This window comes from Chiloscyllium punctatum, chromosome 7, assembly GCF_047496795.1.
Source record: "Chiloscyllium punctatum isolate Juve2018m chromosome 7, sChiPun1.3, whole genome shotgun sequence".
In the NCBI taxonomy this organism is placed as follows: domain Eukaryota; kingdom Metazoa; phylum Chordata; class Chondrichthyes; order Orectolobiformes; family Hemiscylliidae; genus Chiloscyllium; species Chiloscyllium punctatum.
The window spans coordinates 36,504,804-36,520,362 of record NC_092745.1 but is presented as its reverse complement, the minus strand read 5'-3'; the positions used below and the strand labels follow the sequence as shown (position 1 = coordinate 36,520,362).

Sequence of the window (15,559 nt, the reverse complement as noted above, 5' to 3'; positions counted from 1 at the left end):
GTGGGTATTCTGTATTTTGAAGCACAGTGGAGTAAATTTGGTGATATTTGATGGGCCTGTGGTATTCCCCTCTTATTACTCATGCTGTCTTGCTGCTCTGGTTGGTATATATCCCTCAAGGGGCATCAGTTAATCAGATTCTGCTGTCATCTTGTGTCTGACTGTGTAACTTAGATCCCTGTGACAGCCATTAGTCCAGTAAACCTTCTCTGAATTGCTTCCAATGCATTAACATCCTTCTGTAAGTACAATGATAGTGATCAATCCTGGGCACAGCACTCCAGATGCAATCCCACCTACTGCCCCGTATACTTGAAACGAGCCCTCCCGAACTCCCGCCTTCGGTTTCCCTTCAGCTTTTCAGTGTCATCTATGGTGGGACTGCGATTGGGAAAGCAGGGATTTGGAAAGTCAGCTCTGATCTGTTGTAGTCTTAAATGCTTTGTGGAAGATTTCTCTCTCTGATATCGCTGCCCCAGCTCATACATTACCCAGAGGCTTGGTACCAAGAACAGGAGCTGAGATGGGTTTGGGGGAAGGTTTCAGTTCAGTTGTATGGGTTCATTTTGCAGTGCCTGGTAACCGGTCAGTCCTGTTAAAGACTGATTCACTGCTGTCATTGGTTTCAGAACAGGAGTGTGGATGGGCTGATGAATTGGTTGGAAGACTATCGCCTGCCTTACTTCCTACAGACAGACCTGTACCTTCACTTTGTCCTCTGTGAGTCACTGCTGGACGTCACGGTGCAAGAAATTATGGGTGAGTGCAGCCCAGAGCCTGTCGACGCTCTGACTGTTTCCATAGACTTCTGGCAGTCTGAGCTGTCTCCTATAGCATCTAGAGAATATTACACTGTTGCAGGTTGGACCTGAAAGTCACTTCTGTTCTTTCGTCATGCGTGTTTTAGAGATGCGTGAGGTGTCAAGCCATATTTAGGTACTGTTCTGAGATGCTATCTCACACCCCTGGAATATGTGGGACTTGAACCCAGGCCTCTTGGTGCAGCGGTAGGGGTATTACCACTGCACTGCGAGAGTCGGGTGACATGATGCCTCAGTGGTTAGCACTGCTGCCTCTGCACCAAGAACCCGGGTTCGACTCCGGCCTTGGGCGACTGTCTGTATAGAGTTTGCACATTCTCCCTATTTCTACGTGTTTGCTCCGGTTTCCTCCCACAGTCCAAAGATGTGCAGGTTAGGTGAACTGGTCATGCTAAATTGCCCATAGTATTCAGGGATTTGTAGGGGGTTAGGTGCATTGGTCAGGGATAAATGTAGAGTAATAGGATAGGGTTTGGGTGGGCTCTCTTCGGGGGTCGGTGTGGACTTGTTGGGCCGAAGGGCCTGTTTCCACACTGTAGGGATTCTATGATTCAAGAGTCCCTCACAGCCAAGTTTATATCTTTGGTCGATCCCCTTTGTGTTTTGATTCACTCACAGTGTGACAATGCGGTAGCTTTAAGAGGTTATTTTGTCCCGGTTTCTTTTAAGAGAGAGATTGAACGAGAGGCGCAGAGGTGGCTACTGAAACCATTTGGGTAAACAGCTTGGAAGACTTTAGGATTTTCTTATAATGCAGCCTGTGTCTGTGTGGCCAGCTCTCTCACATCTGGATTTCCTGAGTACCATCAGAAGCCTTTAGGGGTCTCTAAAGAGTTAGAAGCTTCAGTGACTATCTCCTGACTGTTACTGTCTCTGAATTTTCTCCAGTTTTTTTCCTTTCCTCCTGGATTGGAGAACTGCATGTGAGGATCCGTGTCTGAATTTTCCCCTTTTGTCCCCAAGTGGGTGTTTATGAGATGTTACTCTATTGGAACAGTTAATGAGTAATAGTTACTGTATCTGTTGTTCTGTTCAGTTTGCCAATGGAGTTGTTATTCTAAATTCCTCTTTCTGTGGTTGTATTTTAATCGCAGCTTTTAGATACATTTGCTTAATGTCGAGTGGTTTGACCAGTCACATTGCATCTGGAACAGACACTTCACACCTGCCTTTCAAACAAGGAAAAGTTAGTGTCTAGGCTACCACCTTAAACATTTTGAGGGGGTCTGGCCTGGTCTATAACACAGGACAATGGCGTCTGTGGCTAGGCCAGCATTTATTGCCCAATCCTAATTGTACAGAGGATGTTACTGATGGGTTTGGAGTCATATGTAGGCCAGACCAAGTAAGGATGACAGTTTCCTTCCCTAAAGGGCATGAGTGAACCGGATGATCACCAATGGATTCCTTGTCATCACTGCGCCCTTAATTCCAAGTTCTTTATCGGATTCAAATCCCACTGTCTGCCGAAGCAGGATTCAAACCCGGGTCCCCAGCACGTAAGCTTAGTTTCCTGAGCCAATAGTTCAGTGATAATGCCATTCAGCCATTGCTTCCCCTTGTAGTTTGTGATGAATGTCGTTGCTGTCTTACAGAGTCCACAGCCTTGCCTCAAGACTCTGCCAACATGAGCCTGAACTTGCAGTTCTCTGATGAGACTCTCAGCTCGGAAAGTGCTGGCAGCAATGTGGATGTGACCAAATCCGAGTCGGTCAAAGACCCAGCTAAGAGTGCGGTGAAGGGTGAGTACTGGACAATGGGGGGTGGTGGGGGAGCTCCCAATGACAAACTGCAACTCCTAGACTGGGAAACGGAGCTATGATTCAGCTCAACCCAGATATTTGTTCCAGACATCGATGGTGCAACAGGAGGATAAATAATAATCCGTCTCACACCCAACCCCCACCCCACAGAAACAATGTCAAGATTGATCAAGAGCTTTAATGTCAAAAACCTTCTTGCGCCTCAGACTTTGCATTTTGGAAAAACTTGTATACCAAAAGCGACTGACTCCAACTCGTCTTTTTTTGAAGTTGTCACCACAGTTTTCCTTTCTCCTTTTAAACCCTTGGCTGCTGGATGGGAGTGAGGGAGCTGTGGGGCTCAGGGCCCATTCTGCAGATGTGAGCAGACAGTGTAGCCTGGCACAGTGTGGAAGGAATGCCCCACGACCAGTGGCCCTCCCCTCTCTCTGATCAAACCGCTTCTGTCCTCTTGGGAATGGGGGAGATTCCACAGCCAATGGGGAGGGAGTTCCCTTCAGTGCCGTGGTCAATCGATGGTTCTAGATGGGGTGGGGGTGGGGGGGGTGAGAGAAGATTATTATCAGAGCGATGGCTGAGAGTCTGCAAAAGACATAAGGGGATAATGGACTACAGCACAGGCCAAGGCTGTTCACTGATGATTTGAGCAACGTTCAGCATTACTCATTTCAGTCAGAATCATACAGCACAGAAACGGGCCCTTCGGCCCACCTCATCCAGGTTTTCCAAACTGAAGTACACCCATTTATCTGCTTTTGGCCCGTAACCCTCTAAACCTTTCAAATCTCTGTAGCTGTCCAAATATCTTTTAAATATTGTAATTGTGCCCATCTCTACCACAGTTTCTGGCAGTTTGATCCATACACGCATCTCCGTCTGTGTGAATATGTTGCCCTTCCAGTCCCTTTAAATCCTTCCCCTCTCACCTTAAGTCTATGTCCTCTAATTTTAGAATTATAGAACTCCTACAGTGTGGAAGCAAGCCATTCAGCCCATCGAGTCGAGCTGGACTATGGGAGGAAAATGGAGCACCCGGAGGGAACCCACAGAGACACAGGGAGAATGTTTAAACTCCATGCATCCAGCCATAGAGTCATAGCATCATAGAGATGTAAAGGATAGAATCAGACCCTTCGGCCTAACTCATCCATGTCAATCAGATATCCCAACCTAATCTAGTCCCATTTGCCAGCGCTTGGCCCATATCTCTCTCAACCCTTCCTGTTCATATAACCATCCAGATGCCTTTAAAATGTTGCAATTGAACCAGCCTCCACCACATCCTCTGGCAGCTCATTCCATATATGCACCATCCTCTGTGTGAAAATTCTGGATTCCCCCACCCGAGGGAAAAAACCTTGTCTATTTATCCTATCCATGCCCCTCATGATTTTATAAACTCTATGAGGTCACCCCTCAGCCTCTGACGCTCCAGGGAAAACAGCCCCAGTCTGTTTCAGCCTCTCCCTGTAGCTCAAATTCTCCATCCCTGGCAACGTCCTTGTAAATCTTTTCTGAACCCTTTCAAGTTTCACAACATTCTTCTGATAGGAAGGTGACCAGAATTGCACGCAATATTCCAAGAGTGGCCTAACCAATGTCCTGTACAGCCATAACATGACCTCCCAACTCCTGTACTCAATACTCTGACCAATAACAGAAAGCATACCAAACGCCGCCTTCACTATCCTATCTATCTGCGACTCCACTTGCAAGGAGCTATGAACCTGCACTCCGAGGTCTCTTTGTTCAGCAACACTCTCCAGGACCATACCATTAAATGTATAAGTCCTGCTCAGATTTGCTTTCCCAAAATGCAGTACCTTGTATTCATCTAAATTAAACTCCATCTGCCACTCCTCAGCCCACTGGCCCACCTGATCAAGATCCCATTGTAATCTGAGGTAACCTCCTTCACAGTCCACGACACCTCATCTGGTGTCATCTGCAAATTTACTAACTATACCTCCTATGTTCATATCCAAATCATTTAAATAAATGACAAAAAGTAGTGGACTCAGTACAGATCCTTGTGGCACTCCACTGGTCACAGGCCTTCAGTCTGAAAAACAACTCTCCACCACAACCTTCTGTCTTCTACCTTTGAGCCAGTTCTATACCTAACTTTGCTAAACAGTCTCCCATGAGGAACCTTTTCGTACACCTTACTGAAGTCCATATAGATCACGTCCACTGCTCAGCCCTCATTAATCTTCTTTGTTACTTTTTCAATAACTCAATCAAGTTTGTGAGACATGATTTCCCACGCACAAAGCCATGTTGACTATCCCTAATCAGTCCTTTCCTTTCCAAATACATGTACATTCTGTCCCTCAGGATTCCCTCCAACAACTAGCCCACCACTGAGGTCAGGCTCACCAGTTTATAGTTCCCTGGCTTGTCCTTACCACCGTTCTTAAACAGTGGCACCATGTTAGTCACCCTCCAGTCTTCTGGCACCTCACCTGTGACTACCAATGATCCAAATATCTCGGTAAGAGGCCCAGCAATCACTTCCCTAGCTTCCCACAGTGTTCGAGGGTACACCTGATTAGGTCCTGGGTATTTATCCACCTTTATGCATTTCAAGATTTCCAGCACTTCCTCCTCTGTAATATGGACATTTTTCAAGATGTCACCATCTATTTCCCCATATTCTATATCTTCCATGTCATTCTCCACAGTAAACACTGATGTAAAATACTTATTTGCTATCTCCCCCACCTCCTGCGGCTCTACACAAAGGCCACCTTACTGATCTTTGAGGGGCCCTATTGGGTCCCTAGTTACCATTTTGTCCCTAATGTATTTGTAAAAACCCTTTGGATTCTCCTTAACCCTATTTGCCAAGGCTATCTCGTGTCCCCTTTTTGCCCTCCTGATTTCCCTCTTAAGTATACTTCTACTGCCTTTATACTCTTCTAAGGATTCATTCAATCTCACCTGTCTATACCTGACATATGCTTCCTTCTTTTTCTTAACCACACCCTCAATTTCTCTCATCATCCAGCATTCCCTACACCAACTAGTCTTTCCTTTCACCCTAACAGGGCGGCACGGTGGCACAGTGGTTAGCCAGAGACCCGGGTTCAATTCCCACATCAGGCGACTGACTGGAGTTTGCACCTTCTCCCCGTGTCTGCGTGGGTTTCCTCCGGGTGCTCCGGTTTCCTCCCACAATCCAAAGATGTGCAGGTCAGGTGAATTGGCCATGCTAAATTGCCTGTAGTGTTAGGTAAGGGGTAGATGTAGATGTAGGGGTATGGTTGGCTTACGCTTTGGCGGGGCAGTATGGACTTGTTGGGCCGAAGGGCCTGTTTTCCACACTGTAAGTAATCTAATACTGTCTCTGGAATCTCATAATCTCATTTTTGAAGACTTCCCATTTTCCAGCCATCCCTTTACCAGCGAACATCTGCCCCCAATCAGCTTTTGAAAGTTCTTGCCTAATACCATCAAAATTAGTCTTCCTCCAATTTAGAACTTCAACTTTTAGATATGGTCTCTCCTCTTCCATCACTATTTTAAAACTCATAGAATTATAGTCGCTGGCCCCAAAGTGCTCCCCCATGACACTTCAGTCACCTGCCTTGCCTTATTTCCCAAGAGTAGGTCAAATTTTGTACCTTCTCTAGTAGGTACATCCACATACTGACTCAGAAAATTTTCTTGTCTACTCTTAACAAATTCCTCTCCATCTAAACCCTTAACACTATGTCAGTCCCAGTCGATGTTTGTAAATTTAAAATCTCCTACCATAGCTCCCCTATTATTCTTGTTGATAACTGAAATCTCCTTACAAGTTTGTTTCTTAATTTCCCACTGACTATTAGAGGGTCTATAATACAATCCCAATTATGTGATCATCCCTCTCTTATTTCTCAGTTCCACCCAAATAACTTCCCTGGTTGCATTTCCGGGAATATCTTCCCTTAGTACAGCTGCAATGCTATCCCTTATCAAATCCGCCACTCTCCCTCCTCTCTCACCTCCCTATCACCAGAGGTTGGAATCAGACCTAGGTCCCTGGTGCTGTGAGGCAACAATACTCACGACTGAGCCACTGTACCACCCATAGTCTTGGACTCTTTTGGACTTCCCTATCCGAGCAAAAAGACTTTCGCTATTCACCTTATCTATACCCTCATGATTTTATAAACCTCTGTATGATCACCTTACAGCTGTAGGGAAACAAGTCCCAGCTTATCAGCCCTCTCCTGATAATTTAAACCTTCCAGAGTCACAAAGTGTGGCACTGGAAAAGCATAGCAGGTCAGGCAGCATTATGGATGAAGGGCTTATGCCCGAAACGTCGACTCTCCTGCTCCTCAGATGCTGCCTGACCTGCTGTGCTTTACCAGTGCCACACTTTTTGACTCTGATCTCCAGCATCTGCAGTCCTCGCTTTCTCAAACCTTCCAGTGCTGGTGTCGGAGAAATTAGCCCAGTAAAGCAGAGACCACACAGCCAGATCGGGTAACATTGACGTGCAGTCTATTACAAGCGATATTGCTGGAAGAGCAATTGACTCAGCTGACGCAGAACTGACGGTCTGTACAGGTAGATCAAGGGTTCTCTTCCTCAAGCTGAGGACGAAGCCAGGTTTTGGAAGGACCTTGTACAATAAGGTTAATTAAAATGGGGAAAGATACAATGTGTTTGGAAATTAAGTAATCCAGTTACAATGATGAGAATTGAAAAAAACGGTTATTGGAAGAATTTCCTGATTGTCAATACAATATAACATCCGGACAGTATCAATGAGCTTTGATGGGATCAGGAGATTCCAGCTCTCTTTGCAGGTCGGTGAGAATGTCTCTTTTGAAACAGTAAAGTGCTTCCATTGTTCCTGTACTAGGAGCAAGGTCCTTGGTGGTGCCTCTCCATCACTGCCCTAGCTCTTTGTGTGGCTTTGGTATTGCTGTGTTATCAGATTGCCCTCAGGACTTTGGGACAGCTGTGTTGACCGGGTATTGTTAGTGTGTTGTGGAAGTGTATTCCCTTGTCTGCGTGTGCTGTCTGGTTTCACTTGTCAGCCTGTTTGGTCTCTGCTGAGGCATTCTGGGTGTTTCTAGTATAGTTTGGCCAAGTTTGCTTTTCTGTGTTCTGTGTGGACCTACTATGGGTGGGCATGGTGGCAGATCTTTTCCCACACCTGGTAATATCCTGGTAAATCTTTTTTGCACCCTTTCCAGTTTAATAATGTCCTCTCAATAGCAAGGTGATCAGAATTGTACTCTTAAGTATGGCCTTACCAATATCTTGCCTGGATGGGTGCACCTCCAACAACACTCAAGAAGCTTGACACCATCCAGGACAAAGCAGCCCGCTTGATTGGCATCATAGCCACAAGCATCCACTCCCTCCACCACCAATGCTCATTAGCAGCTGTGTGTACTTTCTGCAAGATGCACTGCAGAAATTCACCAAAGATCCTTAGTCAGCCCCTTCCAAACCCATGACCACTTCCACCTGGGCAATTGAGAGCCACATTGCTGTGGAGACACCTGTAGGCTAGACCAGGTAAAGGCAGATTTCCTTCCCTAAAGGACATTAGTGAATCTGATGGGTTGTTCTGACAATTGACAATGGTTTAATGGTTATCATTGGACTCTTAATTGCAGGCTTTTCTTATTGAATTCAAGTTTTGGGATTTGAACCCAGGTTCCCTGAACATTAGTGAGCTTCTTGATTGATAGTCTGGTGATAACATCGTGAGGCTATTGCTTCCCCTTCCCCTTGTCCTTCCAGATGGAAGTGGTCTTGGGTTTGGAAGGTGCAGTCTAAAGGATTTTGGTGAATTTCTGCAGTGCATCTTGTAGAGAGTACACATTGCTGCTGCTGAGCGTTGGTGGTGGAGGGAGTGGATGTTTGTGGATGTAGTGCCAAAGAAGCGGGCTGCTTTGTCCCAGATGGTGTTGAGCTTCTTGAGTGTTGTTGGAGCTGCACCCATCCAGGCAAGTGGGGAGTATCCCATCACACTCCTGACTTGTGCCTTGTAGATGGTGGACAGGCTTTGGGGAGGCAGGAGGTGAGTTACTCACTGTTAAGTTATTAACCTCTGACCTGCTCTTGTATCCTTAACGATGAAGCAGAGCATCAGCTAAGCAAGTTCTAGATTTGGATCCCACTACCCTGTAGCAAAGTCCACAAAGAGCTGCTGATTGAGAATCAAGACCAGAGAATCGAGAATCTGAAATCAGGCAGGTTAGCTGGGCTCCAGCAGCCTAATCCCTGTTTTATTCTGTTTTATTCCCCCTAGAAGTGACCAAGGAGCCAGCGATGACACCTGACCAGTGGCTGCTGAGGAGGTGCATTGGGAGTGTGCAGGGAATGAAACGCTTCCGGTCATTTCTCAATGGGACAAAAGGTGGGTAAAAACCCGAGGGCAGGGAGGCTGGCTCCCTCAGTGAGACAGAAGCCTCAACGCCACTCTTCAGTCCAGACTGCATTGACTTCACACACACGCACACACAGACACACGCAAACACATATATAAATAGACACAGACACACACGGACACGCATGCAAACAGACACACACTGACATGCACAGAGATACACAGACGCACACTGACGTAGACACAGACATACAAACACCTCATTTGCTAGACACTCGCAAGTGAGGCCATGAAAAGACATAAAGCTGGAATCGACCCTTCAGCCTGTCCAGCCTGTTCCACCATTCAAACCAGTTGATTTTAGTCATCGATTCCATCTTCCCACCCACTCTCCTTACTCTTGATTCCCTGAGAGATCCAGATTCTTACCATCTCAGCCTCAGTTATATTTAGGGATAGAGTATTGCAGTAAAGACCAATGTACCATTTGCCTGTCTAATTGCTTGGGTGCTGCCCTTGTATTAGCAAACTCAAGCCTTTCTGAACATCAACATTTTTTATCTTCCTGCCATTCTCTTCTGAAGTGAATGACCTCATTGTCTCTCAGGTGATTATCCACGGTGATCTTGTCGCTCAGCCCCTTCGCCTGTCTGTAACTCTCTGCAGCCTCTTTGTGTCCTCCCCACAGCTTTGTATCATCAAAGCCTAACCCAATCACTTGCACTTCAATAGCTGAAGGCCCCAGCACTGATCTTATTGACACTGCACTCAGCACGACCTGCCAACCTATCCTAGCCTTGTGACCATTAATTGATTTCCCCGTGCACGCTAGTCTGTTACATCCCCCAACTAAGACAACAAGCTTTGTGCCCAGATAGTAACAATTACCCTGATAACTCTCTTCTGTGCGCATCGCCTAGGTGAGGAACTGTTGGAGTTCTGGCTGAGGACGGAGAGGATGTTAAAGCTGGATAGCAGCAGTGTTGAGGAGAGAGATCTGTACTTTGCTCAGCTCCGAATGATCCAGGCCACTCACCTGCAAGATGGTTCTGTCGTCATGGCGACCTGTAGAGGCCTCATTGGTAAGGCCTCACGCAATGCAATCCAATCCAGCTCCCATTTTAAATCACAGCACCCGATCGTTCCCTCAAGATCAATATTCTGTTTTGCCTCTCTGTGCTCATATGGGGACACTCACTCAGTCTTACACACTGCTTCTTGGCAGCTGCTTCTCTAGTGAGGTTACCTTCCAAACTCATGACCACTTCCATCTAGAAGGACAAAGGCAAAATAATTGATGAGGACAGTGGGATCGACATTGTTTACTTGGACCTTAGTAAAGCTTTTGACAAGGTTCCTCATACTAAACTAATTACTAAAGTTAGATCACATGGGATTCGGTGTGAACCTGCCAGTTGAAGACAAAATTGGCTTAATGACAGGAGACAGAGTGACAGTGGAGGGTTGTGTTTCAGGCTTGAGGCCTGTTACCAGCAGTGTTCCATAGGGATCAGTGCTCAGTCCACTTTTGTTTTCATTTATATAATGATTTAATCGAGAATATAGAAGGCATGATAAGTAAGTTTGTGGATGACACCGAGATTGCTCGTATAGTGCACAGTGAAGAAGTAGCAGATGGACTTTAATGTGGATAAATGTGACATATTGCATTTCGGTAAAACATACAGAGGACAATTAAAAATAGGGCCTTGGGCAGTGTTGTTGGTGTTTAGGTACGTAATTCTTTGAAGTTTGCATCGCCTTCATTGCTCAGACTTTGAGTAGAGGACTTGGTGAGATTGTACAGGACATTGGTAAGGCTTCCTCTAGAACACTGCGTCTGTTCTGCTCTCCTTGTTATAGGAAGGATATTAGTAAGCTAGAGAGGGTTCAGAAGAGATTTACCAGGATGTTGCTGGGAATGGAGAGTTTGAGTTGTAAGGATAGGCTGAGCATAGGACGTTGAGGCGTGACATTATGGAGGCTTATAAAATCATGAGGGATGTAAATAAGGTGAATGGCAGATGTCTTTTCCCTCATTTCAAGACTTAAGGGGGCATTTTTACGGTGAGTGGAAAAAGATTTAGAAAGACATGAGAGGCAACTTTTTTTACACAGTGAGTGGTTCATGTATGGAATGAACTTCCCGAGGAAGTGGTGGATGCAAGTACAGTTACAATGGTTAAAAGACATTTAGGTAAGTACATGAATAAGAAATGTTTGGAAGGATATTGGCAGGTCGGTGCGACTAATTTAGTTTAGGATTATGGTCGGCATGGACTGCTGGAACTGAAGGGTCTGTTTCCGTGCTGGATGAGTCTATGACTCTTTGGCAGCAGATACATGGAAATACCACCCCTTGCAAGTTCCCCTCCAAACCACTAACCATCCTGACTTGGAAATATATTGCTGATCCTTCACTGTCGCTGGATCAAACTCCCTCCGTAAGAGCATTGTGGGTCTACCTGTAGCACATGGACTGCAATGATTCATGAAGTCAGGTCACCACCACCTTCTCAAGGGGCAACTAGGAACGGGTAATAAATACTGGTCCTGCCAGCAATACCCAACATCCCCTGCACCAATAAGAAGAGAGTCTCACCCATTTCATCCGAACCGCTCATGTCACGTTTACAGTGCAGTGGGTTCAACCTGGCTTTCCAAAGATACGCACCAATAATCTCCTCACCCGACAAAAATCGGACAAATCCTCAGGACACAATGGTCTATGTCTTTGGGTTCCAACGCAGATGGCTACAGATATAGGGCATGTGTTACATATGATTTTCCAAAATTTCCTAGGTTCTGGAACAGTCCTAGCATTTTGCAAATTAGCAAATGTAACTGTATTCAGAGAAGGAAAGGAGAGAGTAAATGAGGAACTACAGTGCAGTCAGCCTGACATTAGTTATCAGCAAATGTAGAATCTATTATTAAGGGAGTTTTAACTTTGAAATTTATTGTTGGCCATGATTAGAGCAAGTCAACATGCAAGTCAGATAGAAAAAGCAATTGAGATTGACAAACTTAGAGTTATGGAGATATACAATATGGAAACAGATCCTTCAGTCCAATTTGTCCATGCTGACCAGACATCCTAACTTAATCTAGACCCATTTGCCAGTACTTGGCCCTTATCCCTATAAACCCCTCCTATTCATTTACCCATCCAGATGCCTTTTAAATGTTGTAATTATACCAGCCTCTGCCGCTTCCTCTGACAGATCATTCCATACCCGCACCACCCTCTGTGTGAAAAAGTTGCCCCATAGGTCCCTTTTAAATCTTTCCCATCTCACCTTAAACCTATGTCCTCTAGTTCCACCCACCCCAGGAAAAAAAGATCTTGTCTATTTATCCTATCCATACCCCTCATGATTTTATAAACCTCTACAAGGTCACCCCACAGCCTCTGATGCTCCAGGGAAAATACCCCCAGTCTATTCAGCTTCTCCCTATAGCTCTAACCCTGGCAACATCCTTTTAAGTCTTTTCTGGGGGATGGGGTGGGGGGTGGGTAGAGAGGAGGTGGTGGGGTGCGATCAGAGGACATTTATCCTGAGGGATGAGAGTCTTTAGATATGAGGAAAGGTGTGCACTGTTTCTGAAACAGAGAAGGTTCAGCGTTGACCCAGTGAAGATTTGTGAGATGCTAGTCTTTGCTTGAGAGGGTTTAGATGAAAATCATCACCTTTAGCCAGTGGGTCCATCACATTTCAAGGTTACAATTAAAATCCCTAAGAGAAGAGAGAGTTGTGGGGATCTGGGATATGCAGATTAAGGTAAGGGGCAGGAGGTCCAGAGGGTATTTACAGATTAATGTCTACACCCAGAGGGTGGTGACAATCTGGAAATCGCTGCCTGTAAGGGGTGGTTGAGGCAGAAACCTGAAATAACACTACAAAGTCCAGTATCCCAGCACTGAGTCGCCTTTTAATTACACATGCACAGTACATGACACTGATCCAGCTAGCACCGAGTGAACAGAATCTCTGACACACCTTTTTATAGTTGTCAGTCATGGCTCCCTTGATGGGACTGTTGAGCTGGACCAATCAGCGAGCTCATATTCTATGAGGTCCACCTGGCTGACCTCGCTCCAATCACTACAAAACCCTCATAACATTGAAGAAGTATTTAGATGGGCACTTGGAACACAACAGTCCACAAGGTAACAGACCAAGAATTGGGAAATGGGCCAAGAGTAGATAGTAGACATGATGGGCTGAAGGGCCTCTTTCTTCAATACTCTATGACTGGAAAAGGTGTGGGAACTGTTGCTGCGAATAATTTAAAAGGGGATATGATGAGTAGTTGGGAATGAGGAACTTGAGGTTGAAAATGTGTAGGCGTGCTCTTTCAAAGGCTGAGTACAAACACAACGGGCCGAAAGGCCTCCTACGTTGTATGAAAAAGCACTCGGTCCATTTTGAGCTGGTAGGATTCTCTGCTTGACATTGTGTTTCCCTTTTTCTGTTCACCGGGAAGACGTCCCATCGCTGAAGTTGGAGGGATCCCATCGAACCAGGAGGCACCTCTTGGAGACGCTGCACAAGCGAGTGCTGCAGAAACTGAGGACGTACTGGCTGCCCCGCTTCCTCGCCCACTGCAAACAGAGCCTGAAGAAGTTGAAGGAGTGTGCCCCCATTCTCCGGCGGTACCAAGCTATGGTGTCGCAAGGGAAGGTAACGAGAGAGCCGTCTGCCCCTGCTGAGCTCAGCATGGGCATCAAACGGACAGAAGGGGCCACGCTGCCCTACTTCACCAAGGCCAACAAGCGCTTCCTGTGGGGCATCCCCTACTGTCTTGGCACACAGCCACCGATCACCGTGACCGGGCCGGAGCATCTAGTGGAGCTCAAAGCTGAGGTGAAGCGGCAGTGCCCGCAGCGCAAGCCGAGAGCCCTGAAGCCCTCTGCACCCAGGATCCCCCAGTCGGTCACACCAGGCTGCTGGTGCCAGGCTCCGGATTGGGCCTCCTGCCTCTTGGCAGTTAAGCCCCATAAGGGAGCGGACCCGGCCCACGTCTCCCAGGAATACATCTTCCCGCAGTTGGATTCCTCCCTCCCCCTCATCAAGGCGCCGTCCATGCTGACATTCTGGAGATTCTCTGAGGTGCCCCCTCAGGCCCGGTACCTCCACTGGGCCTTCAACGCCGACCAGGCAGCTGGGGGTCCTTTCACGGCCTTCCTGAAGCTCAGCCACAACCGCCCCAAGCTCCACTACCTGCACCTCTGGCATGACCTGAGCTGCTTCTTCAACGTGGTCCTGAGCACAAAGGACAGGGCAAGCTTCATGCTCAGAGCCATCCTAGCCGAGAAGATTGTGGAGGTCTACCTGAAGGAGGACAGCGTGCAATACACCCAGCTCCAGCCGGAAACAGCTCACAATCTGAAGTTGGCACTCCCCTCTGGTTGGGTCCTGCCATGGATATTGACTGCTCAGCAGGAGATTTGCGAGGTGAGTGAACTCTTGTTCTCCAGGGAAGGGGTGGTGCACGCAAACAGGTCGGGTCTGGCATCAATGCAAAGCTGACTTGCCTGTGCAAGGCAGGGGGTGGGGTGGGGGAAGGGAAAGCAGCACTGTGACAGAGTCGCACTATTGTAGAATAGAGAAAGGGTTAATCTGTTCAAACTAGCCCTCAAGAATCATATATGTGCCAGCTCTCCGAATGAGCAATTCACTGAGTGTCATTCTCCTGCTTTCTCCCTGTCACCCTGCACATTGTTCCTTTTCGAATAACAGTCTCATTCCCTTTGGAATGTTTCAATTGAAGCTGCCTCCACCACACTCTCAGGCAGTGCATTCCACACCTTAACCACTCACTGGCTGAAAATGTTTTTCCTGCTTTCACATTTACTCCTTTTACTGATTGCTTTCAGTCGTGGCCTCTCCCTCTCAATCCTTTCCCGATTGGGAACATTTTCTCCCTGTTTACCGTGTCCAGACCCCTCCTGATTTTGAATTCCTTGAACAAACCTCCTTCTTTCCTCTACTCCAAGGAAGACAGTCCTGACCTCTCTGATCCACCTTCATCACCTGACATTCCTTACCCCTGAAAGCACCTTTAGGAATATTTTCTGCCATCTCTACAATCATATTCATGGTGAATTACTCACATCATCTATGCCCCTCATGATTTTATAAACCTCAATAAGGTCACCCCTCATCCTCTCACCTTCAGCACTCACTGGCTGAAAATGTTTTTCCTCATCTCAGCTGACCTGGCCTCCAGACCCACAGCAATGTGGTTGACTCTTAACTTAGGGATGGGCAATAATGGCCAGCAACACCCTCATCCCATGAATGAATAAAAAATTAATTATTTTAATGCTTAATAGTGCTTCTTTTACTTTCAATCTGTGCTGACTCTCTCTCAATCCTTCCGTAAGTGGGAACATTTTCTCTCCATTTACTCTGTACAAACCCCTCTTAATTTTGAATTCCTCCATCAAATCTCCTGTCTATCTTCTACTCTCCAAAGAAAAGTCCTGCCTTCTCCCACCTATCTTTGTAACTAAGTTCCTCATCCTTGCAAGTATCCTTTTTTTTTGTGTATTACTTAATATTGTGTTCTCATTTGCTCCATTCTAAAATTCTCTTAGTCCCTAGGTTTGCAATTTTCTTTGGAAACTT

General features: G+C 46.4%; 1 protein-coding gene across 1 annotated transcript in view; it reads left to right on the top strand.

The window, feature by feature from the left end:
• Positions 1-15,559, top strand: part of LOC140479342 (regulator of G-protein signaling protein-like) — an 81,023-nt gene that overhangs the window by 11,487 nt on the left and 53,977 nt on the right. Inside the window, exons 4-8 of the mRNA XM_072573251.1 lie at positions 630-759; positions 2,417-2,563; positions 8,847-8,954; positions 9,845-10,006; positions 13,413-14,383. Of these exons, the coding sequence (XP_072429352.1) occupies positions 630-759; positions 2,417-2,563; positions 8,847-8,954; positions 9,845-10,006; positions 13,413-14,383 (1,518 nt within the window). The remainder of the gene's footprint in view (positions 1-629; positions 760-2,416; positions 2,564-8,846; positions 8,955-9,844; positions 10,007-13,412; positions 14,384-15,559) is intronic.